Here is a 22,639-nt window from a genome sequence, read left to right on the forward strand (position 1 = left end):
ACACTTCTCCCCGCACCACTCAGCCTTGTGCTCAGGCAGCATCTCCCTGCCCTCTCCAGCACGCCCTGGACAAGTGAAGCCTCTCCTCAGCACAGCACTGACACAGCACGAGAGAACAGGCTGCCAGCTCGCAGAGAGCTGTAGGTTGGGGCCTGGCAGCCACCCCCTGCCTCACCTTTCAGCCCCAGAGCAAGGGGTGCTGCTGCCCTGCTAGGACTCGATGCTCAGGCACAAATCCTGGGTGCCACGGGAAGCTGCTGTGGCATCGGTGTGGACTCACCCAGCAGCTTGGTTGGGACTGCAGCTCCCGTAAGCTTAGTTAGGAGCAGCTGGTACAGGACACAGCTTGGAGCGTGTTTATGGGACTGCAGACAGGTGAATGCGTCCAGCCAAGCAGCAGCAGTGTCCAGGGGGAAGATGGTCCCAACTGAGAAGCTAGCCCAGACCTGTGAGCCCGTTCCAGCAGGGCTGGTTACCGCACATCCTGGTAACCCTCATGTGCTTTTAGCTCCGAGTCCTTTAAAAGATGTGGAAAGGAACAACAAAAGGTGGATGATCCCATTTTCAGACCCACGGGACTGTGATTTGAGTCATGCAGATGTTGCTGTGCAAAGCACGGGCAAAGGCACAGCCAGAACCTGAATCCGGTCAGACTCACACCCAAAGTTAGGAGTTAACATCTCCCTGCCTTCGATAGCACTATCCACAACACGCATCCCTACCATGCCCTGGATTAAGAGTATCTAACTATGCAGGGACTGACTTGATGAGAGATGCTGTTTGTTCTGAAGATGCCTACACCATTAACTCATGCATTGCTTCATGAACTTTCTCACTGTTCTGTCTTTCAGTACATCGGTAGCTTGGATGTGCCCAGGCCCAGCAGTCGCGTGGAGATTGTGGCAGCCATGAGAAGGATTCGGGTAAGTTCAAAAGAGCTGAGTCTCGGGTGAAATAAAAGGTTACCTTCACTGGAGTGATGTGCGCTGTTCTGCATTTTCCTCCATTTCCCCCTTCCTATCTGGAGCTCAAATCTCAATCAGGATTGTAACTCGCTTCTCTAGAAACTCCCAAGGCACGTTAGGATAGACCTGCCCCCCTGTTCTTTGCAGAATGATCAGTTAGCAGAGCTCAGGCATGAAACCCTAGCCTCTGCCGAGGAGGTATGGAGATTCTCCTTGAACCTAAGAGATTTATTTAGCCTGGTTTTTTTTTGTACAAAAAGCAAAATGAACACAATCTGCTTCACAAAAGCACTCAAATTCACTGACAGTTCTAGGTACATTATGTTATTATACGCTGAAGTATCAGTGACCTGGCAGATGTTATGGATGTAAATCCCATTAGACAAGACTTTGTGGATTCTGCTGCTCACAGAATAACTCGCTGTTTTTTCCCTGTCCTCCAATACAGTTTCCCAGTTCCTCTCTCTCATCATCACGTCTGCACTCTTCCTGTAGCCCTTTACTTTTCAGAACAGCCTGTGAATGGTCACCAGATTCAGCAGTGATAAGCTTTGTGGCTAGCTTACATCTGCTTCATGTTCAAGTGCACCTACCCCAGAAGGCAGTGCAGCCGTTGTGCCTTGTATTGTGCGGGTCTTAACTCTGAGGTTGTTTCTTTGGCTCACATCAGCTGAAGCAGGTTTGAGAATCTTCCATTTAGAGCTTTGAAGGGATTATCCTATTCTCCACCCTTCCCCCCGCAGTGTTTAACCATCTATTTTTCATTTAGAGTACTGCTTTTTAAACTTAGCCTGCGACTGACTGGTGGCTGATGTATTCATCTCCAGCCGGGCTCAGAAATGACATTCTGTGCCTGCTCAGGCTCTTAGCACAGCTCCTGCTCAGAACACGGTGCAGTCGCAATCTAAATTGCCCGGTTATTTATGGAGCAGGTGAACACCAACAGGAAGCAAAGGTGCGGAGTACTGGGCCAGTTCAGATACTGGTGCAGCTATTAATAAGTTTTGCTCTGAATCGATTTTTTGGCATTTTGACAATGCAGAGCAAAAGCGGCTTCTTATGATCTTTGAGCAGGTAACACCCTTGCAAGAAAAAGGTAATATTTTAAACCCAGTTTCCAGAAAGTGTTACGTTCTGTTTTCACACCTGCTATTGCCCCGGTGGCACCGTGTCTAGCTCTGAGTTGTGGCAATGCCATAACACGGTCAGGTGCTACGTGAGGCATGTAACAAACCACTCTGCATTTCTGGATGCCACCAATTAATCCGATCGCACAATATTTTTAAAGTGGGCACCCTGTATTCTATACTGGATTTTTAATCTTGGGAGCCCTTTCCAAAAAGGGAGGGCTTCCCTTTTCATGCGCGTATTGTACAGCAGGATCTCATTCAGACGCTTCCTGGCTGCTGAGCGGAAGATGCTCCTCTATTGAAGATAGTTAATTGGCACTGATCCTTAATTAGAGCATAAAGAATGAACTGGGAGGTCTTTGAAGAGCGTTCTAGTGCATGGAGTACACAACCTAGGAACTGAGGGAAGATGGGGGTTATTTATGTAGCATTCATTTGCATGCAGCGGCCTTGTCTATACCAGAGTCTTTTCCCATGGGCTCTCGGCAGAACCAGTTACAACTGGGAGGAAACACTGGGAGAAGCTATTGGGGGAAACCAGTATTTTGCTACCACCTTATTGTGAGCGGTAGCGCCTGTTTGCGCTGCGAGAGCGAGCAGGGTCCTGCGGCCCTGCCAGGCCTTGGTGAGGGCACGTTCTGCTGCAGCTTTCATCCTTTGTGCGCCCCAGTGTTCAGCTGGAATTCTCTGCTGGAGCAGAAGAGAAGAGACGTGCACGGTACAAGCCCCAGCACAGCATTGCTGGTGCTGCCCTGCGACACCACGGGAGGAGGCAGCACTGGGGCAGGCAGGGCTGGGAGCCAGCTGAGCACAGGGGCAGCCCCTGGCACAGCCCGGCTGTTATTTGTGGCTTCTGCTGCTCCGAGAGGGGAGCGGGGAGGAGGGTGAGGAGTTAGAGTGCCTCTCTTTAGGGAGTCACCACCAAACTCCACAGAGCTGGTTACTCTAGTTACTCATTAGTAAACTAACACAAGCTCTGAAACTGCCTTCCTACTCCTAGGCCTGATTCTGGTCTCCACTCTGTGATTAAAAGCACTTGCCCCAGGGAAAAAACAAGAGCTACCTCACGCTGAAAGTTGTCTGTACAGTGTGGGAAGAGAGAGAAGGTGGTAAGAGAAGCAGCAACTGGAGTTGCTAAGTCTACTCCTTGGCACCTTGCTGGCCTGTGTTTTGTACCGGGCTCTTTTGCCAGTTGCATATGAATTATGCCAGGGAGCCTAGGAGGAGTTCAGTGGCATTCTCCCCGCATCAGCAGAGCTGTCTGCTTGCAGAGTTCAGGACACGCAGCGTGCTGTGGGACGCTACTCCCAGAGAGCCTCAAATGACAAGCTTTAGGAGTAGCCTGCTGCAATCCTGATCAGTTCTTTTGCAGAAGGGATTTGAGATGCACTCTCATAGTAAAGCTTAAATCCGTATTTCTTACTGAATGGATGCTTGTGGATTGCTAGCAATACTCCATTAGTCACAGATTAGATTCCCATTTCATAACAGGCTGGAAAACCTTGTCTCGTCATGTTCTGTGCTTCCACTGAAGGGAATGCAAATGCAAGAGGTAGAACAGGGAAGTTGCTGTTCTTCGCTCCCCATTATGCAGAGCTAGACAACTTTAAATTTGCTAATCCTCCCCGTGGCTTATTAGCTGCGTACAGCTGCCATGTTATTATATGATTCTTTGAGTTCAAACTAATCCCTCTACCTCCTCCAAGACCTGGCAGGGGACGTGATGAAATTGGTTTGCCACTTGAATGAGCGCACTGTGCTCTGACAGGCACAGCAAGTTCCAGGTGCTGGTGAGGAGAGTCCAGCTCCCTGCGAGCACCCCGCGCTGCCAGGCGCCCCACCGGCTGCTGCCCGAAGCCGTGCAGCTCCGGGTGTCTGGCAGCACCCACTCGGCTCCTGCCCTTGGAGTCAGCACGCCAGCCCTGGCTTTCTGCTCGAGTGGATTCACCTGCAGATACTGAGCCTGCTCATCACTCTAGGAATTTATCTACAACACAAGATTTTTCTTCCTACAGCAGTCAAGTGGCAGCTAATATGACAAAGTGAAGTCCTTTCCAAGGGCCCAAATAGCACCGTGATTCAGTGGGGTCACCCTCTCCCTAGACACGCTACTCCTGGCTGCCTTTTAGAGGACAATTAAACAGACAAGTCCTCCCTTTAGCCAGGTGGAGGCTCTCAGTGGTTAGGAGGAGATGTTGTTGAGCCCAGGCAACAACAAAACTACAACAGCAGCAGGAAGTCTTTGCTGGCAATGCCTGTGGGTATGGCCCTGGGGGTACAGACGAGCTTTAACATTGCAGCATCCCCTGCATCCTTTCCCCAGCTTCCAGAGCTAACACTGACCAGAGGGAAGTCAGCTGTGACCTGCCTGGAGCAGCGCTACCCTCAGTGAGCCCTGCAGACAGCCCGGCAGCCCTGGTGAAGTGCTGCTATTTTGAGAGGCGAGTTTCCAAGGACACTGTAGGAACAGTGCCCAAGCCCATCACCCCTACAGACAACCTCCTGCCAGCAGTTCCCCAAGTCGCTCCATTTAATTACCTTTAAGGCAGAGAATCAGGCTCTCTGGAATTCGCACTTACTATGGAGCCTGGATGTTTCAGGCCTGTTTGGGACCTGAGCAGGTATTAACACTTGGAAAGCAGCCAGATGTTGGATTGCTAGCTCACTTTAATCATTTCATTAGGGGACTGGCTACTGGTGCTGGGCCCATCCAAGCACCAGGACGAACTAACAGGAGGGAGGCATCTCCAGACTAACATGTTTCTGCTGTTAACCTCCATATTTCTTAGACTTAATTTAACTGAGAAGGCTTTTCTCCAGAGATTAGTGTGCAACAAAAGCAGAGACATTTATAAATCTTGACACAGGACACATCAGAAATGCTGAGTTCTCCTTGGCGTGCGAACCAGCTTCTCACTCCAGCCTCCCCCTTATCCTGATAGGTTTTTTTTTGTTTTGTTTTTTTGCTGCATTCATGTTCTTAAGCAGAGGCTCAGCGAATTGCAGTTTCAGTGTAGTATTCTAGTGAGGAAGTTCAATCCAGCCACACAATAAATCATATTGACTGCCAAACATCAACTGGTAGTGTTGAAGTGTGACGTGACATCAGTTTAAATCCAGATGAGAGGAAGTCAGAGTCCCTCAGTGCACCCTGGTGAAGCAGAGGAGGCAGGGACAGCTGTGCACAACCTGCCTCTGCTGCAGCCCTGCAGCTCCCACCTGATGGCTGGGCAGGCTTCGTAGGGCAGCCTACGCTGAGAGCCATGCCGGGCTGTAAGTGGCAAGGGCTCAGGAGCAAACCTGGGTGTCATTTGTCTGCTCGTGCTATAGGAGAGGAACCAGGCAGACAGATGGCGGAGGACAGGGTGGCTGCCTTCAGTCATTTCAGTTTAATTTATCACTGTGTGGTGGGACTCCAGAAATAGAGATGTTTAACAGACTTGACAATGAGATTCTTCTAGAACACGGTTCCTCCAGTTTTCCTAGGCAGACACCCTTCCTACTACAGGAGAGAAGTTTGCCAAGATTATTGCTGCGTAGATTTCTCTGAAAGGTTCTGCCTATCAGCCCTTCTTTACTCACTATGCACGGAGCTAAGCTTTCCTACCAGTTTTGCATTAAGCTGAGCTGGAGCTGCATTCAGTACTTTAAAAAAAGGAAAAAAAAAAAAAAAGCTGAACTCGTAGCTTGTGGGTTTCTCTGTTAGTCTTTGCAGCCTCTCCCACTTTAATGAAGTGGTTGGCTCTGCTGCAGCTGAAGGACAGGCTCAAGCGTGGAAGTTCCCCTGTGCAGCGATGGAGCACTTGCCCTGGTATGGACCTCTGTAGCTGCATGCCAGGCTCTGTTGGTTTTGGATGGGAGTTTGTTCTGCTGCAGTTCCTGGAGGGCTTTTCCTTTCAGCCTCTTTGGAAGAACATCCAAGCACTCAGCTAATGACAGCCCTGAGCTGTGAAAGAAAACTATGCCAATGTCTTAAAATATTTCAGCAGTCCTCAAACTGCTGGTGTGGACCTTTAATTCTCAGGATGCCATGCACCTTCCTTTCGTTTACAGGATGGTACAGAAGAAACAGGTGACAGTTCTTACATGGTTAGGGTATAAAAACACCAGCATCTCATGTGTCTGCTCCAAACTGCTAGCACAGCCTGAGCCAGCTAAGGACAGTGCTGATAGAACAGTGTGGGGAATATGTTCCACGTCTGGGTGGGCAGCCAAGTCCCTTTTACTAGATGCCGTAAGAGAGCTGGCAGGAGAGGAGGGCCACCTCGGTTCACCCGAGGCCTTTACATAAATATTGTCATCACATAGTGGCATTCACTGATGAACAGCACTGTAGAAGACGGTCCCATGCTGTGAGCATGGGTCCAATCCACATTTATATTGACAAGCATACAGGCAGGCGTCAGGCCTTACAGAAAGAGGAGAGGAGTACTTCAGATAAACAAGTTTCCTAAGCCTGTACATTTCTCTTCCTCCCCTGTACAAAAAGGACAATATATGCTACCCCAAAGCATGCTCCAAAAGAGCAGATCTTTTTCTAGGATGCCTTCCCTTCTCCAGAGAACCTCACAGGGACTGCATACACATTAGATCAAGCCTCTAGCCTGCAGAGCTCAGTGGTTGTAGGTGTCCCAGTCTACATGAGCATGTTCAAACTTGCTCTCATACCTTTTGCAGAAAGTCTGCAGTCAGTTTTGGCTGTTCTACACAGCAGAGGCAGTACATGATCAGGCTACAGCCAGTCCTCAGCAGAGGCTGCAAGTCTACCTCAAAAATTTAACTGGAGAACTGACACTGGAGACTTCACTTGGAGAGAGATTTACAAGAGATCATTGCAAGCGTTTGTCCTCTGCCTACTCTCTGGATCTTTCTGTACTTCCATATCCCTGTCCAGCAGCCCGCACACCTTTGCCTGCATTGCCACCTGTTACCTGCTTTAACTAGGGGGGTACCATTCGACACAAGAAGGTACACAGAGAACAGCCTCAGCCAAGCAAGTTAAGAAAGCTGGGAACAGCACAAGGGCATCGAGAGCAGATGCCAAGCAAGGCATCCTCACCACGTGGCTCTCCTCCCTGGGGAACACAGCAGGGCCATCCCATTACCCACAGGAGGGCTCAGCCCCGGGGTCATTCCAGGTACTCCCAGGGTCCCATCCCCAACAGGCATCTGATGCAATTTAAGGTTTCTATCACACAAGATTAAGCTAATTGGTTTTACCTTTCTAGGCCCTGGCAAAATAGAGCAAGTGTTTTCAGGATGGTAATTAAGCGTTAATTGCAGCTAAGTTTAGCCCTAATGCTTCATTAGTTTGTTTTCCTCTATCTGTTACAGCTGAAGCAGAGTCTCCTGTGTGGGGATCAGGGGGGGCTTCCAGGGAGCCCCACTCCGAGGCACCCACCGAGCCACCCCTGCGCCTTCCAGCAGGAGGAAAGCTGTGGAGGCACTGGGATTGGGAAGCCCTAATCCCCATCCCAGCTGTGCAGGGCACTGGTACACCCAGACACATGTGCTAGCCTGCTTTTGTGGCACAGAGGATTTGGCATCCCTTCCTAGGGCTCCTTCACCAGAGCCATCACCCCAGTGGGCTCTTGGCCCACACCAGAGGAGGGCTCAAAACACACCCAGCTGGTACTGGAGCTGCTGATAGCAGCACCCTGCTCTGCTAAGAACCATTTTACTGTTCACCACCTGCACTGGGCTCCCCAGCACCCGTGCTGGTCTCTCAGCAGATAACAGACCCGAGGGACGTGCCCCAAGAAGGCCACGGCCGCATCGCAGGCCTTACCTTCTTGTGGCAAGGGTGCTATAGAGGGTCAGCAGTAGGGCCTCTACCAGGGCAGAGCTGCATCTCCTCACCTGGCCCCTGCCTTGTCTCCACTGAGGTCTCCTGAGCCCTGGGCAGACCTTTATAGGCTCCTGGGCCCAGCATGCCCTTAGGGGCCCAGCACCTCCCCTGCCATGGGGGCATCGGGGCCTTGGAGGCCCTGTGGAGGCCCTGTGGAGCTGCCTGTGTACTCCAGCCCATGGTCACCTCAGCAGGCTCAGGCACATTTCATATATACGCTTCTTTACTAGCCGTACAGAAACATTAGTTTTTATAAACTGAAGAATTAGCTTTAAAAATGTGGAAGCTGCTTTCCTAGACCTGTCTGCCATGTCTTGGACTGGCCCAAGCTTTTTCCATCTAATTTCTGTTCCTCACGTTATCATAATGCAAAGGGAAGAAGCTTTTAAAGAGTTGTTTTTGCAGTGGCATCGTGCGTGGTGTTTCTAAGCAGCACAGTGTGGCTGCGGTAGAGAACTGACTACACTGCTTGTGCATCTTGAGTGGGAGGAGAGGAATAAACACCTTTGAGATGGAACCCATCCGTCTGCTGGCTGCTTGGGGATGTCTCACTGTGCCACAGGCTTAGAACCTCCTGCAGGTTTCTACCATGCTTGTCTCCATCCCAAAATCATCTCTGGACTGCTTGCCACAGAATAATAAGCTGTCTTCAGCCACTTCTGAGCTGAAATTATGTGGGACTGGTTTAGCTGTGACTATGTGCCACTGTAACAGAAGTCATTTTAGAGCTTTTTTTCTGTAGCCTCATGCTATGACCTAGATTTCCAGAGGGGACTGGTTATTGTAGATGCTTCAGGTCTTATACCCTGTTCAGATAATGTACTATGTTTGATTGATAACAGATGGATGGAGGGACCACTCAGTGAAATGTGCCATCTCTAAGCAACAGCGACCTTTCAGTGCCTTTCTGAGAGAGCTGAAAACTGGATGGCTTCTCCGGTGAGGGGGTGGAACTAGACAGGCATATTCATATTGTTTTGCATAAGTCATGATGGATTGAAGTTTAGCTGAAGGCTAATAAAATCAGCAGTTAGATAAAAGCTAAATTAAAATGTTAGTACTAAATAGAACAAGACAGAGCTCTTTGTGTGATGTTAGATCTTGGCATTGAGGCAGGTACCTTTTAATTGTAAAATAAAGTGGCTTTAACAGTATGATCATTATTTTACAGAAGCTTTTGAGTTCACTAGCTAAAATATCGGCATATGAGATCTCTGCAAAGCTTTTATCTAGTTTGAAATAAAGTAGGATTTTTTTCAGCAATTATATCACTGGTTGTAGAGTGTTACAGAGATGAAATATAATGGCTTTCAAATTACATTCTGGTGTAGAGCAATCAGCCATGACTCAAAGCTCTTCTTTATTGGTGTCTGAAAAAATGTAATTGAGATGGCAACCAGAGTGGCTGCAAGCACATTGGATTAGCTCGTTAATGAGGAGGTGCCTAAATCTGAGTGACAACTGTGTGAGCAAGGGCACATAAACCGGGGTTGGCCGTGGCACGGAGTGCCTCCACTGTGCTGGTGGATTGGAGAGACCCTCCACGTGTGTCTAAGGAGCATACTCCTTGATTTCTGACAAAATGGTGTAACCTAGTGCTATGACTGCAACCTTACTGGTTCTTAGGCTGTCTCCATGGGAGAAAGGCTAGACCTAGTGCCTTTGTAGATGCTGTACTGATTGTTGTCTAGCACGACAGTCCTCTGTACTTTATGGATCCCTGTTCTGAGGAGAGGGAGCCCTGGGAGACCATGACCACAAAGCAAAGTCAAGCCTAGCAAAATAAGATTTGCAAACAAGAGCTTGGTTCTGCACTTGCTTTCTCCGTTCTTCTTTAGCTCTGTACTAAATGAGGCCCGAAGGCAAACAGAATCCATACTGCTTAACATAATACAGTGACAAGTTACTTCATGTTTTCACTAAATAACTCCATGATAAATCTACAGAATAAAAATCTTGAACAAGTCCCTGGAGGGAGGAATACTTTGATGAGGGAACAGGGATTTTTAATAGGCATCATGCAAAGGTTTTCTTTTTTTCCTGCAGCAATGATTAGACGTTCTCCAAATGGCCTTTCCATGGGCCAGATGGGTTGTTTGGACTAATTGGCAACCGCCTGTTTTCAGGACACCTGAGTCAGTTCCCCCTTCCTCCATCCTTCTGTCACTGCTGCTGCTGGTCATGCGTTACCGCCACGCGCTGGGGCTGCTGGAGAGGAGGATGTGGCCTCTTGCCTTGCAGAGAGCATCACAGCCCTGAATCGCAGCCACCTGCACGGTCAAGTTTGGCATACCCCCAGCTACCCCAACAAACCCCCTGAGCTCCAGAGGTTTCTTCTAAAAACAGCTTATTTTTGTGACAGGTGGAAGAGCAGTGAGATGTTAAGATGATGTAGCGTGGTGGGAGGACTGGGCACTTACAGCAGGCTCCAGGAGGGTGCTTACTGTTCAGGCACATGGGTGCTCTAGTAGAAGTGGCCCAAATGCTGGTGTCTGCCATCAATACCTGCCACCTCACCGAGAGCTGCTGGGGGTCTGCACCGTGCCCAAGCAGGCTGCCACAGGCAGCTGTCTGCAGGCTGCACAGCTCCATGCTTACTGACTGGTTTCATCCTTTAAGGGCTTTCAAGTATTGATTCCTGAGGAATCAGTGGGACCCCATAAATGCACCAACCCCCTCTCCTGTTAGAGAGCAGGAAACGTGGCATTGGGACATTGGCTTTGAGTAGGGCCCTTGTGTCCTGCACCTACTGCAAAATCAGCTGCTAAGGTTCAGTGATCCCAAGGCACCGTGGGCTGGTTCAGTCCTGCTGCGGCCTCCTGTGGTTAATGATTACAAGGACTAAACTTCCAGACCTGGAACATTGGGTTCTTCCCCTGTTTTTGTTTTTGCCTCGGGCAATGCCAGTCTCCACTCCACTTTCCCTGCATCCAAGCCCAGGCCGCTTGCCTTGGCCAGGTGCTCAGCTGTGATGCTCTGGTGCAGCTTTGGTGATAAATACTGATGCCACAAAACTCTCCTTATCCATACTTCCTGCTATCTAAACTTGGGCTATGTTTCTCATCATGATTCACTAACCTCATTAGCTCCCCTGAGGCTAAAAGAGTCCTTGAACTGTTTAATATTCTTGGGTTTGTAAATGACACAATTAGCACTGATTTTTTTTCTCTCACCTAGTAACAGCCTTGTTTCCAAATTGGAGAATAAGATTTTACAGACAGCTTGAGAACTCAGAGACCTTCCTTTAGATTTGGGGATTGCCACAGAGAAAGGTCACCACAGTCTGCTGGCGATTTTATTAGTGTTCAGTAATTTTTAACAAAGGACCACGTAGTGAGAAGCGGGTGCCAGCTGTGCTGTGCCTGGCTCTGCTCGGTGCCTTCGCATCAGGGCAGTGTTTGGATGCGACTGACCCCTGCCCACAGGCAGCCTGGCAGCAGAGGTGCGTGCTCCCTTCCCCGTTAGCTGTTGTTGCATTACAGAAATGCTCCTGGGCAAGTTTCTAAACCCATTTACATTCCCTGTGTGTTGTTCAGAACGACCATGATTCCTTCTAAAATCAATGGCGATTGCATGCTCTAGAAAATCCCGTACAAGCCACATCTGAGCATTAGACCTGCCTGCTGGTTTTACCAAGGAGGCAAGCTTCAGCTGGGAGCCCTGCACACTGGTCTTTGCTAACAGACATTGCAGGCAGGGCTGCAGTGGCCCTACAGCGACTGACACCCTCCAAGCTCCATGGCCTGTTCTGGCTGCACTGCTGGTGCCCGCAGATGCAGACCCATCCTTTTTGTGCATCTCTTGGAGGCCAACAATAACCCCAGGCTTTCTGTAAGAAATGTTTCCTCAAGTGGAACTGCTGGAGATTGATAGTATTAACAGCTACACGGGGAAAGTCTCCTCGCCTGGGAATAAAGCAGATTATTTCAGACCCTGACTGTCTCAGACCAGGACGTAGCAAGGCTGTTCATGAAAGTAGCTGGCACTGGGAAATGGAGCAGTTCATCTGCACCCGGGGCTTGAGCTAGCAAAGGGCTTTCTGCCCTGAAAGAGAAGGGAGCCTGATTGCACCTAGCAAATGAGGCATGAAACCTGGTCGGCACCGAGCAGCACACTAAGCAGCTCGGCATCCCTCACATTCTCATTCTGGTCTAGTTTGTAATCGAGCGCTGTTCCTGAATGCAAATGGAGCTCAGGTCTTCACTCTAGCTTAAATTCTGCTTGCTCATAGCTGGAGATGTACGACCAGCTTCCTACCTCTGCTGCAGCTACACAAAGGAAATGTTAATTTCTCAAGGTGGTGGCTAAGGGAAGCCACAAGGCACAGGGCTGGAGGACAGCACCCAAAACACGTTTGGTGCATGATAGCACGTTAGAAGCCAGGAGATGGTCCCTCCCTGCAGCATTTGTCAGAAGCAGGTGTTAGTCATGCAGATGTAGCTGCTCCAGCTTTTCTCAGGAGCAAACTAGATTCTTCCTAGGAACATCTCCCCTGCTGCCTCTGATCTCCCTCCCCAGGACTCACACATTTCACTGGTGTTGCCACGTGAGCAAGCGTGTCAGGCTCACGGGAAGGAGTGGGAAGGGACTGAGTGTACAACGGGACTTCAGAGGGAGCAGCAGAAATCCTCAGTTGCTCCCTGCTCGTGGATTTGTATGAGCAGCATCTCACGGCCTGGCCCTGCTGGCCTGGCGCTGTGGAACTGTCACTAGCAGGGGACAAGCTGTAACCAGAACAACCGAATGAAATAGAAAATGAGCATCCTTGTTTTGCATACGAGAAACCAATGCACAAAATATTGTTACCTTCCCACAGCCACATAGGGGGTCTGAGGCTTTTTCACGGAGCTCTGAGCCTGTTGCAGAGTCCTGGCTCCTGCTCGTCTTCTGAGCTTTGTTGTTGTTTGAGCATTTATGAACAAGGTTTAAAAAAAAAAAAAAAACAGTATCTTAACTTCTCTTGTCCTACATACCAGACTGGAGGGCAACTAGGATACAAAATAGCGTGTACAAGAACAGGAGACCTTCTCTGCCAGAGCCTCAGCAGTGATTTTTATAGGGAAATACAGAATTACTTGAAGGTGCCTCAGTGCATAATTGCAGTGTCACTTGTAAGGGTTATTTCAGGTGAATTTGACTTGCTTCTGATGAACCAAGCACTCCTTATCTGCAATAATTTAGCAGTTTTGGGGTAGGAGCTATGCTCACGTACACTCAGTGCCTGGTACATGAGATTCCTTTGGGGTAGGGTCTCAAGACACCACTTCAATTACTGAAACTAATTAATAACCCAAGCTTAAGAGCAGGGAAGAGCATTAGCTCCAAGCAGCTGCTGAAGGACAGCGTGGCACAATGACAGCTGTACCTGTGCACTGCACACAGCAGGTGCTCCCCCCAGGGTGAAGGCACATTGTGGGGCTCAGCACGGCCAGGAAGGCAGCAGTCAGGCTGCCCTCCTGGTTTTCAGTGCAAATTCACTGACAGAGCTTCACGGCTGGCTCCCCCAGCTCTCCCTCCAGCCTCCCCTTGCAGATGGGCAGCACTGTGGACAGAAAAGGTAATTTGTTTTTTCCTGCAAGTGAATAGAGGTAGGGAGAGAAAAAAGACCCAGCTTCCCTGTGAAGCGGGGCTGGCCCACGCTGGCAAGAGAAGGGCAGAATGGCTGTGTGTGGGAAAGCTCCCTATTAAACCTGGGGACAGCGGGGGGCTCCTGGAAGTGACAGTCACACAATGGTGCTTTTGTCAGAGAGGCACCAAAGGCCAGATGATGTCACCTTGCACTGGGCTGTGAGGCTGCTTGTGTGCCTCAGGATGGAGCTCAGCAGCATCACATATCTTTTTAACAGGGAGGAGGCAATGAAAAGGCTGCTTTTATCCCACCCTTTTTAAAAAGCAGATGAAGCAGCTTTGTCCCAGAACAGTTTGGCTGTTGTCAGAGGTAGAAACCCCCAGCTAAAGAGCTGCTGCCTGTACCCCACCAGCTCCCATCACCTGCAGAAGCTGTAGCCTCCCCCATGGGTGCAGCTTGGGGCGCTCTTTGCTCCACATCCTTTTGTGCTGGCTCAGAGGAACATCTAAACTCTGGCCACATTCTTCGCTTTGCCACCTCACCTTTTCATGGAAAGACCAGGCTGGCCTCAAAGGCTTCCTGGAGCTCCAGCAGCTGGAGACCTCCCGTGATAAGGTCTGTCAAAGACGGGGAGAAAAGGGTTGAAGAGGAAGGCCTAAACTAACATGCCCATCTGAATGCTTTGCAGAACCTCAGGAAGCAGGATTCCCTCAGAACTCAAAGGAGATGTGCATGAAAGGCAGTGCTTTTCTTTGCCTTGCCCTTGCCTGACCAACTTCAGCCGCAGGCAGCATCCTCACAGCCCGTGCACCATTTCTCTCCAAGCTCATCTGCCCTATAGGTAGGCACTCAGAGAGCATGGCTGAAGACAGCCTGCAGCACAGCCTCTTGCCAGCTTGGGACAGGGTCCTGAGCTGCTCTGGTGGTTACTGGGTGGGCTGCAGGGACTGCAGCCCCACGGGGGATCACAGGTTTGCACATGCTGTGCAGTGGGGATGTGTAATCCTTACCATGAGTGGGTGCTGGAAACTCCTGATTTCAGCTCTGCTGTGCCTCGACTTGCCCAGTGAGCTCCTGGTGAGTCGTCCTGCCTCAGTTTCCCATGCTGGGGCTCTGGTTAACATCTGCCCATCCCAGGGAGAAGCTACAGTTCAAGATTCTTGTCTGCAGAAGGACCTGAGTGGAAAACTGTGTTCAGGAGGAGGTCTTCAGATTAGTCAGCTCACAGTATGGCTGCTTTTGAATATTTATGAAAGCAGAAAACTGTCAGACATTTCTCCAAGCTGTACAGCTCCTTACCTGAAAGGAAGGGTTTTCTTAAAAGCAGTGCTTGCTTGCCTCAGTTTTTCCACAGAACCTCACTCTACCAGGGTGAGGGACAAAAGCCTGGGATAACAAAAGCAGGGTGTCTGCGAGGGGATGCAGCACAAGCTCCTTGAGCTGAAACCACCACACAGCATTGCTTTTTAATAACTAGAGCCTGAAAATTGTTGCAGAGAGGCAGCACCCAGAGAGCCTGGATCCACAGACTGCTCTCTGCAGCTTCCAAAACATCAGCGGGGGGGCAGTACGTGGTACAGCTTCCTACAAGTGATTGTTTGCTAGATGCTAAGCAGTTTTGTGGCTTCACTCTCATAAACCACCCCAGAGACTGACTACAAAGGAAAACCAGGAGTTTGCATGAGGCAGCCAGGCCAGGCATGCCCAGCATTCCTGGTGGTGCCTCGTCCATAGACCTTGGTCCCCTAAAGAGCATCCTAAAAAGAGACAGAAAATGCCTGTGTCTCTGCAGAGAGCTGAAACATGTCCAGAGCCAAAATTAAGAGGAGCTAGGCCAAGCTCACATGCCCCTTGCCATTTACAGGCAACTTTCAAGAAGTTTCTTTTCGAGCTGCAGCTGTGAACTAAGCCAGGACCAGGGCTGAAGTGCCCTCCTGCTGCCAGAGGGCTTGGCAGGTACATGGCCACAAAGACCTGCAGATTAGACCTATTCATACACTGCTGACAGTGCCAAATCAGAAAGTCCAGAAATGCAAATATTATCCTAGCTTAACTCAGGTTTTTATTTCATCCCTCTCCCAAACTGCAGCACAGCTTGGGTCTGGTTGCAGCAAGAGCTTGGCCACTAGCAAGAGGTTTGGACAACAGGGACTTCACCATCCTGGGCCCATCCCATAATACCTGAGCAAGGTGAGCAGAGCAGGCCTGGGGTAGCAGCCAGGAGTCCAGATCATCAGGCAGGTCCATGCTGATGAGACTGGAGAGAGGCCAAGCTGGGACATCAGCGGGTCCATAGCAGTCATGGCTGGGCTCAGCTGGAGACCAACGCTCCCACACCACAGCTCAGGAAAGGTTTCAAAGGCCCAGAGCCGAGCTTAAATGCAGCCCATGTGCCCGGTGTATGGGGGTGTGGTGGAGGCCCCAGGTGAAGCTGGTCAGGACCGTTAAGGCCTGCGGTGGCCTCAGGGCCCTGGCACTGGGTGCGTGTTGTCCAGCTGGAAACCAGCAGCTTAATTCTGCACCCTGCGGTCAGGGCAGAAAGCTGCAGAGCTGTTGGCATTGCACGTTTCTGCAGATAAATGCAAAGCTGTGCCTGTGCGCACTTGGTGTCGCTGTGAAGTTGTCAAAATGAGAATAACCCGAGGTGTCAGCACAGCCCACCAAGAATGAGCCCCAGCATGGAGCTGGGCTTGGTGGGAGGCTGTGAAGGACAAGGGCTGTCCTCCAGCTAGATCCAAGTGCTGGGGTTCAGTTATCCTGGAGTCCGTCCCCTGGACCTGTATGAGCCTGCCAGTACTTCTGCTTCCACCTCCCATCTCAAATTGCCTTTGCCTGCCTGCTGGACCCAGCCAGTGCCAGGAAGCAGATGGTTTCGCATACCTTGGCTGAGATGTGTTGAAGAAATGTTGAGCTCTAGACTGGATTTTCCCATTAATACTTTGAACACAGGCGTTTGACAAGTTGTCTCCAGCTCCAGCACCTGAGCAGAACCACCACGCGTGGGGCACTGGCTCCGGGCAGCCCGCAGTAGCCCCATAAATCAGTCCTTGGGGCCTGGCCTGGCCCCTGGGTTCCTCGCCAGCACTGATCAAAGCCCAGGCTGCAAGTTTCTGCAGCTCAGGCTGCGGTCGGGGCTGTCGGCACCGTGGGGTGGTTGCACACAGACTGACCACGGGCTGGAGGTGTAGGTGGAGACCTGGTGAAGGAGCGTGGAGCTCCCCAGGGACCCTGTGCCCACTGCCTGCATCTCCGAGGGCATTGTGCAGAGCTGATGGGCAGGAAAACACCCACGTACTGAGTCTTTCTGTGTGCCTTGGAGACCAGGCCAGAGCATGGAAAGACCTTCTGGGTGCATGAGCCTGCAGACACCATCCTTCCCCCCGGCACCACTGCACAAGCCCCAGTCCTCCCCGGTTCCCCAGGCAGCACAGCCGGAGTGCCGACGAGGGCAATGTAAATCCTGTGTGACAGCAGTGACCCCGCGTCCTCGCTGGGGCTGCTCCTGGCACCCCCCAGGTCACCGCTCGGGGACGGCCTGCAAAGAGCTTGCTGGGGGGGAAAGAGCTAATTTAAATGAGAAAAAAAAAAAAGACTTTGGGTCCGTTGCCAGCATTCTCCTTGCCTATTGTACTCCCTGCTCGGGTTCTGCTTTCCCCTGGGCAGCTTTATGTTTCCAAGGCCCATAAATTCTCGTTTTTCCACTGGGCAGGAGGTGTGCTCCTGGGCTGCGCCGCTTCCTGCCGGGTTTTGTGTCCGTGTTGCCCAGTTACTGCGGCGCAGCCCCGGGCTATGCCCAGCCCCATTCAGACCAGCTGTGGCCCCCAGCCCCGGCAGTGTGGAGGATTCGGGGCAGGAGCTTGCTTTCCAGGAGGAGAAAAGGGAAGGCTGAGAGCCCGTGGCTTCCAGACAGAGGCTGTGGGGCTCAGGGGTGACCTGAGAGGGTGTCCTCCCCAAGGGGCTGTCACCTGGAGGTGTGCTGCAGCTGGGGATGTGGTGACTTGCCAGGGGATTTGAGGCTGGGCTGCAGCCGGTGGCCCGAAGGCTGTGGGAACTGACAATGTTTGTTTGTCAGATCCAAAGCGCCCGTAATCTGCCCTTGCTGAGAGCAAAGCCCACAGGGTTTCTGTGGCATCATTTCCAAGCAGCAGCCCTCCAAGCATCAATAATTCAAACAGAAGTTGAGATAACACCGTGTCCCCATTCCGTGCGGGCCGGTTTGGTCAGAAATTAATAACATTCCTGAAGCAGAAATACTTGGATTCTCTGCGGTACTGACTCCTAGCACGGCACCCAGGCGGCACCAGAGGTTGCAGACTGTGGCCGGGGGGAGAGGCCTCACCCCCGGGTCCTGCCATGGGCCTGTTGCTGTGCGGGGCCACCAGGAGCCTTCTGTAGGGCTGAGCAGATCTCTTCCCCTCATTGCCGTGCCTCCGGTGTCCGTCAGCTGGGGCCGGGGCTGCGCCTCGCCGCAGGGTTCTTTAGGGACACAGAAATCCCAAGGCTGCTGTGCCAGGAGTGGGGCTGGACAGCTGCAGCAAGAAACAGTCCATCCCCAAGGCTGTGGAATCATCCTTCGGGCATGCAAACAAAGTACTTACCCACTTAACTCCTGTCTCAGGAACCCAGAGAGCCTCTGCCTCGCCTTCCCGTACTCACCGCTGCAAACCATGGCACCGAGCGGGTGCTGGCTCCCGCAGCTCCCCGGGGTCCGGCCCTCCTGCTCTTTGTTAATGAGGAAGGTGCATTTTTTGGAAACAGAGCCTGCCTCCAGGACTTGCAAACACTCTATTTTATGACATTTTTCATTTGCATAATGAAGGCCCTGATACCTTCGGTAATTAATCACATTAAGAATTGCTTCCTTGAATAACTCTATTCATGCAAGTTGTTCTTAGTGCTGGAAACTGCGTATGATTTCAGATGTGCATTAGCCCATCTCTTTCATCAGCAGATGGAAGCGGGTAACTGCATGTGTAATTTATATCTGCTTGGGTGGAATTATCAGATGAAATATGCATTACACAGCGCCATTAACATTTCTAGTCATACAGTCTTTAGCTCTTGGGTAAGTTAATATTACATGCCAACAGTGTGGGGGGACCGTGTGAGAGGCAAGGACCTGAACACAGGGATTTGAAAACAAAAATGGAAAGTATTCCAGGTCAGATGCATCAGAAATAGAATTAATGAAGCTGCTAAATTAGGTGAGATGCAGTGCCCTTTTTTGACCTGCATTTTTTATAAAACGTCCCCTCCTCTCTCCATAGCCAATAAAACCGCCAGGTTTGCCCACTGGATCTCCGCTTAGGGGCAGCTCCCGACTCCTTAACATCCAGAAAGATCCCCCAGAGGATAGCACAAGCAGCAGGGAAAAACTTGAATCTCAGAAGGCAGATTCGGGGGTCTCACCCTGCAAGAAGGATTTCAGGGCCCTGTGGATCCGAATCATTTTTAGGCCAAGCTCTGACCCTCCGGCTCAACATCAGCCCACAGGAGGAACAAGGGCAGGGCCGGGCAGCTCACAGCAGCCCTGTGGCTGCCTGCGGGGCTGATGTCCCCTGTGGGTCCCCTCCAGAGCCCGTCCCGAGGTCAGGCTGTGCAGGATTCAGGGCTGAAGGAGGCTCCCCCTTCACTTCTGGCAGTGCCCAGCCGTGCACTGCCGCTGCTCCCGGTCGTTTGCTTTCTGGCCAAGACAGAAAGAAAAAAAAATCTCTCTGCAAAACCCAGACTTGGACTTTGCTTAAAGCCTCTGAGTAAAGAGCCTTGTTTGAATGTAATTGCACCCCTGTTGCTACAAGGGGAAAATACACTGCATTGCTCTCTCTTTCTTGGAAAGCTCGGCTAGTATTTTCCCAGCCATTTGTGTACAAAGAAAGATAAATAGCTCTTTAGCGGGCAGAACAATCTCTCCGTTTTTTTGTTGTTTTTTTTTTTTTTCTTTTTTCTTTTTGACATCCATGCCAGCACATGAGGCGCAGCAGCTTGGCGGAGCTGAGAGCAGGGAGGGTGCAGCCTGGCGGAGCTGGGAGCAGCAGCAGGGCCAGGGCTGAGGCTGGGGTGTGTGCTGTCCGTGAGCTCCTGCAGGCTGCCCAAAATCCAAGGGATGCTCCTGCCACCTTGCCCATCGCTTTCACTCCTCCCTCCATATACATGTTCATCAGATTTAGCTCCAGCTTCACACGCTGTGGTGCTATAGATAGATTTTTAAAGAGCTCGTCTCAGAGTAATAATTCATGGGGAGATCAAAGGGCTATGGTTTAATCAGGGGTCTGTCTGATACCAGCAACCTTGCAGAGTGCTAAGAATTCAATGAGCATCATCAAAGGGCTGATAAGCACGAAAAGCCATCCAATTTTCTGCCCGTAAGGCTGGTGGGGCTTACAGGGGTGCTGAGGAGCTGGACAGACTCCTGGCTGCTGTGCCGACAGAGCCACGCACACTCCAACATCAGGCTCTGATGGAGCTGCCTGGACTCCCCTAATGACTGAGCTGCTGCCTGCAGCTCCACTGACTCCACGAAGAGATAAGATTGCTAATTACATGTCTAATTACACAGCATAGGTAAGCTTCAGTCTGCGCTCTGCCTCTTGGCATCCCCTTGTCCTCCACGTACCAGAATCACGTCCTCTGCAGGGATTCTCCGGAGCAAGGGGTCAGAAGCCATCCTGGGGGCTCACTGCTGCCGTGTACGTGGCCCCCCAGCCCTGCCACAGCACGGTTATGTTTTTAGGTTATCAAAATGGGGGATTTGGGATTTGTTCCCTCTGTTTTACAGGTACGGTAACTGTACATCGAGTTAATCCAAAGGATTTCTTTTTTTAATAGATGCATGGGGTCTGTCTCTACGGCTGCGCTGACAGTAATGGCTCTGTGCTGGTTTAGATAAACCGAGGGTCTGGCCCAGGAAAGCTGGGTTTCAGATAGGGACTGCCGAAAAAATATGGGGTATCAAAATGCTGTGTTTGGAAGCCAAAAACGGTGCCTAAAATGGGGCCGGCTGGGATCAGCATGGTTAACACAGGTCTCCAGAGTGGAAAAGGCTCTGCCATGCTTCTTAGCTATCATCACAAGCAACATTTAAAAGCCAGCAGTTTAATTTTTAACACAAATGGAGGCGAGTTCAAACTGCAGACACCTGCAGATAAGGAGTTGGTTTTTTCTCTAGAGATACGGAGCGCAGCGAGGTTAATGTGATTATGTCAATGACTGAGATATAATTGCGTTACCGCCACCCATCTGGCCCTCCCTGCGACTCGTAAGTGATTTTATATTCCCCGTGCACTGCAGCGCTGAGGCACAAGGGCACTGGAGATGCCAGAAATCGCTGCTTGGTGCCTGCTGCAAGAGCCACCCCTCGGCACGCCGCTGGTGCAGGTCCTGCTGGACTGTGCAAGGTGTTTCAAACGTCAGCATGTCAGGAAATTCCTTGTGGGTCTGGATTAACAGCCCCTGGGCTGCTGGGCTCTGGTGCAGCCACAAAGCCCCTCCTTGCCACCAGCACCCTCACCCCTGGGTGTCCTGCGCTGGGCTCCCCCAGGACGCTGCTCAGTGAGCTGGGTTCCCACCACAGGCTGGGACAACGTGGCTCCTGGTGTGGTCCAGAGGATGGAGCACTGCTTGTCCCCTCCCGAGGGGCACTCCTGACAAGGGCAGGATCCCACTGGCACCCCAGCTCCAGCACCGGGTCCCTCCAACAAGGATTTTCTCAGCAGCATAAGCAAGGACCGCTTCCCTCGGCAGCTGGGATTAAAAACAAAAACATTTTCATGTGAAGCACTGATTAATGCAGCACAGTCCGGTCCTACCTCTCTCCTAACCCGCCTTTGTCTTCCCATCAGTATGAATTCAAAGCCAAGAACATTAAGAAGAAGAAGGTGAGCATCATCGTGTCCGTGGACGGCGTGAAGGTGATCCTGCGCAAGAAGCAGAAGGTGAGGCTTCTCCAGCCCAGCATGCCCGGGACATTGGCCCTGACCATGGCAGAGCATTGCTGCTGCTCAGAGGAGTCAGACTTCTAACCAGAAGGGGCCTTTTCTCAAGAAACACCCAGAATTTTCACAAGGAAAAAAAAAAACTCAATTTTTCACAAAAAAAAAAGATAGCAAAATCTCACTGAAAAAAAAGAGTGGGAAAATTACACTGTGGGAGGAGGATTTTTTCTATCAGAAAATGTAAAGCTTTCAGGAAATGCAGTTTCTTTTCCTTGTTAATACCAGCAGGCTTCCTCCGCACTGCCTCGGCTGCGCACCGTCCCTGGGCTCACCCCCAAGGGGAGCCAGCGGCTGCCCCCGATGTCCCAAACCCCCTCTCAGAGCCTTGTTCCCCAAATGTGTTAATCTTCTGCATATTTGATGATATAAATTAATCTATAAATTAATCTTCGGAACAGTTTTCAGCCCTGGAGGCTATGATCAGATGACCAGATATGATAAATGATCAAAGAAATCTATTTTAATCCAAGATACCGACCAAGCAGCCACTGCTGACATGGTCACAGAATCATTTCAGCTGGAAAAGACCCCTAAGAAAATCCGGTCCAACCTTTAGCCTGGCACTGCCCAGTCCTCCACCATTAACCCAGTCCAGCTGTAGCCCCGATCTTGGCTTGGGGACAAACGTGCCTTTTTCCTGGGTCCTGCCCGTCGGCGTGGTGGAGTTTCAGTGCCTGAAATCCACTCTAACCGTGTTTCTGCCCCACGTACAGCGCAAGGAGTGGACCTGGGACGAGAGCAAGATGGTGGTGATGCACGATCCCGTGTACAGGTACGTGCCGGGGGTGCACCCCAGATGCTTTTATCCAGCCCTGGGGGGTGCAGAGCTGTCCTCCTGCTTGTTCCACCTCCGGGAGGGCTGGCGCTCAAAGATCCATGAAAAATTAACAAGGCCGCAAAATTACTGCTGGCGGAGAATCTATTTCATGCATTTTTGGGAGTGAGACAGACAGACTGAGCTGGCTTTGAAGCCTGCTCTGCGTTGAGCAGGGGTCAGACGGTGACCCGCAGAGATCCCTTCAGCCTGAATTGCTCTCTGATGCTAACGCAGAGGACAGGCTTCCTGTGGTCCCCAGCAGAGCACGGCTCGCTGTGAGCCTCTGAAGAAGGGCCTGATGTTGGGGCATGAGCTCTTG

At 51.0% G+C, this 22,639-nt stretch overlaps 1 protein-coding gene across 1 annotated transcript in view; it reads left to right on the forward strand.

Annotated features, from left to right (window-relative positions):
* LOC309885670 (carboxyl-terminal PDZ ligand of neuronal nitric oxide synthase protein-like) overlaps positions 1–22,639 on the forward strand; it is a 30,710-nt gene that overhangs the window by 2,461 nt on the left and 5,610 nt on the right. The window contains exons 2-4 of the mRNA XM_082775893.1: positions 852–923; positions 21,351–21,443; positions 22,217–22,275. Of these exons, the coding sequence (XP_082632019.1) occupies positions 852–923; positions 21,351–21,443; positions 22,217–22,275 (224 nt within the window). The remainder of the gene's footprint in view (positions 1–851; positions 924–21,350; positions 21,444–22,216; positions 22,276–22,639) is intronic.

Source organism: Aythya marila (genome assembly GCF_965140915.1).
Source record: "Aythya marila genome assembly, chromosome: 19".
Classification (NCBI taxonomy): Eukaryota; Metazoa; Chordata; class Aves; order Anseriformes; family Anatidae; genus Aythya; species Aythya marila.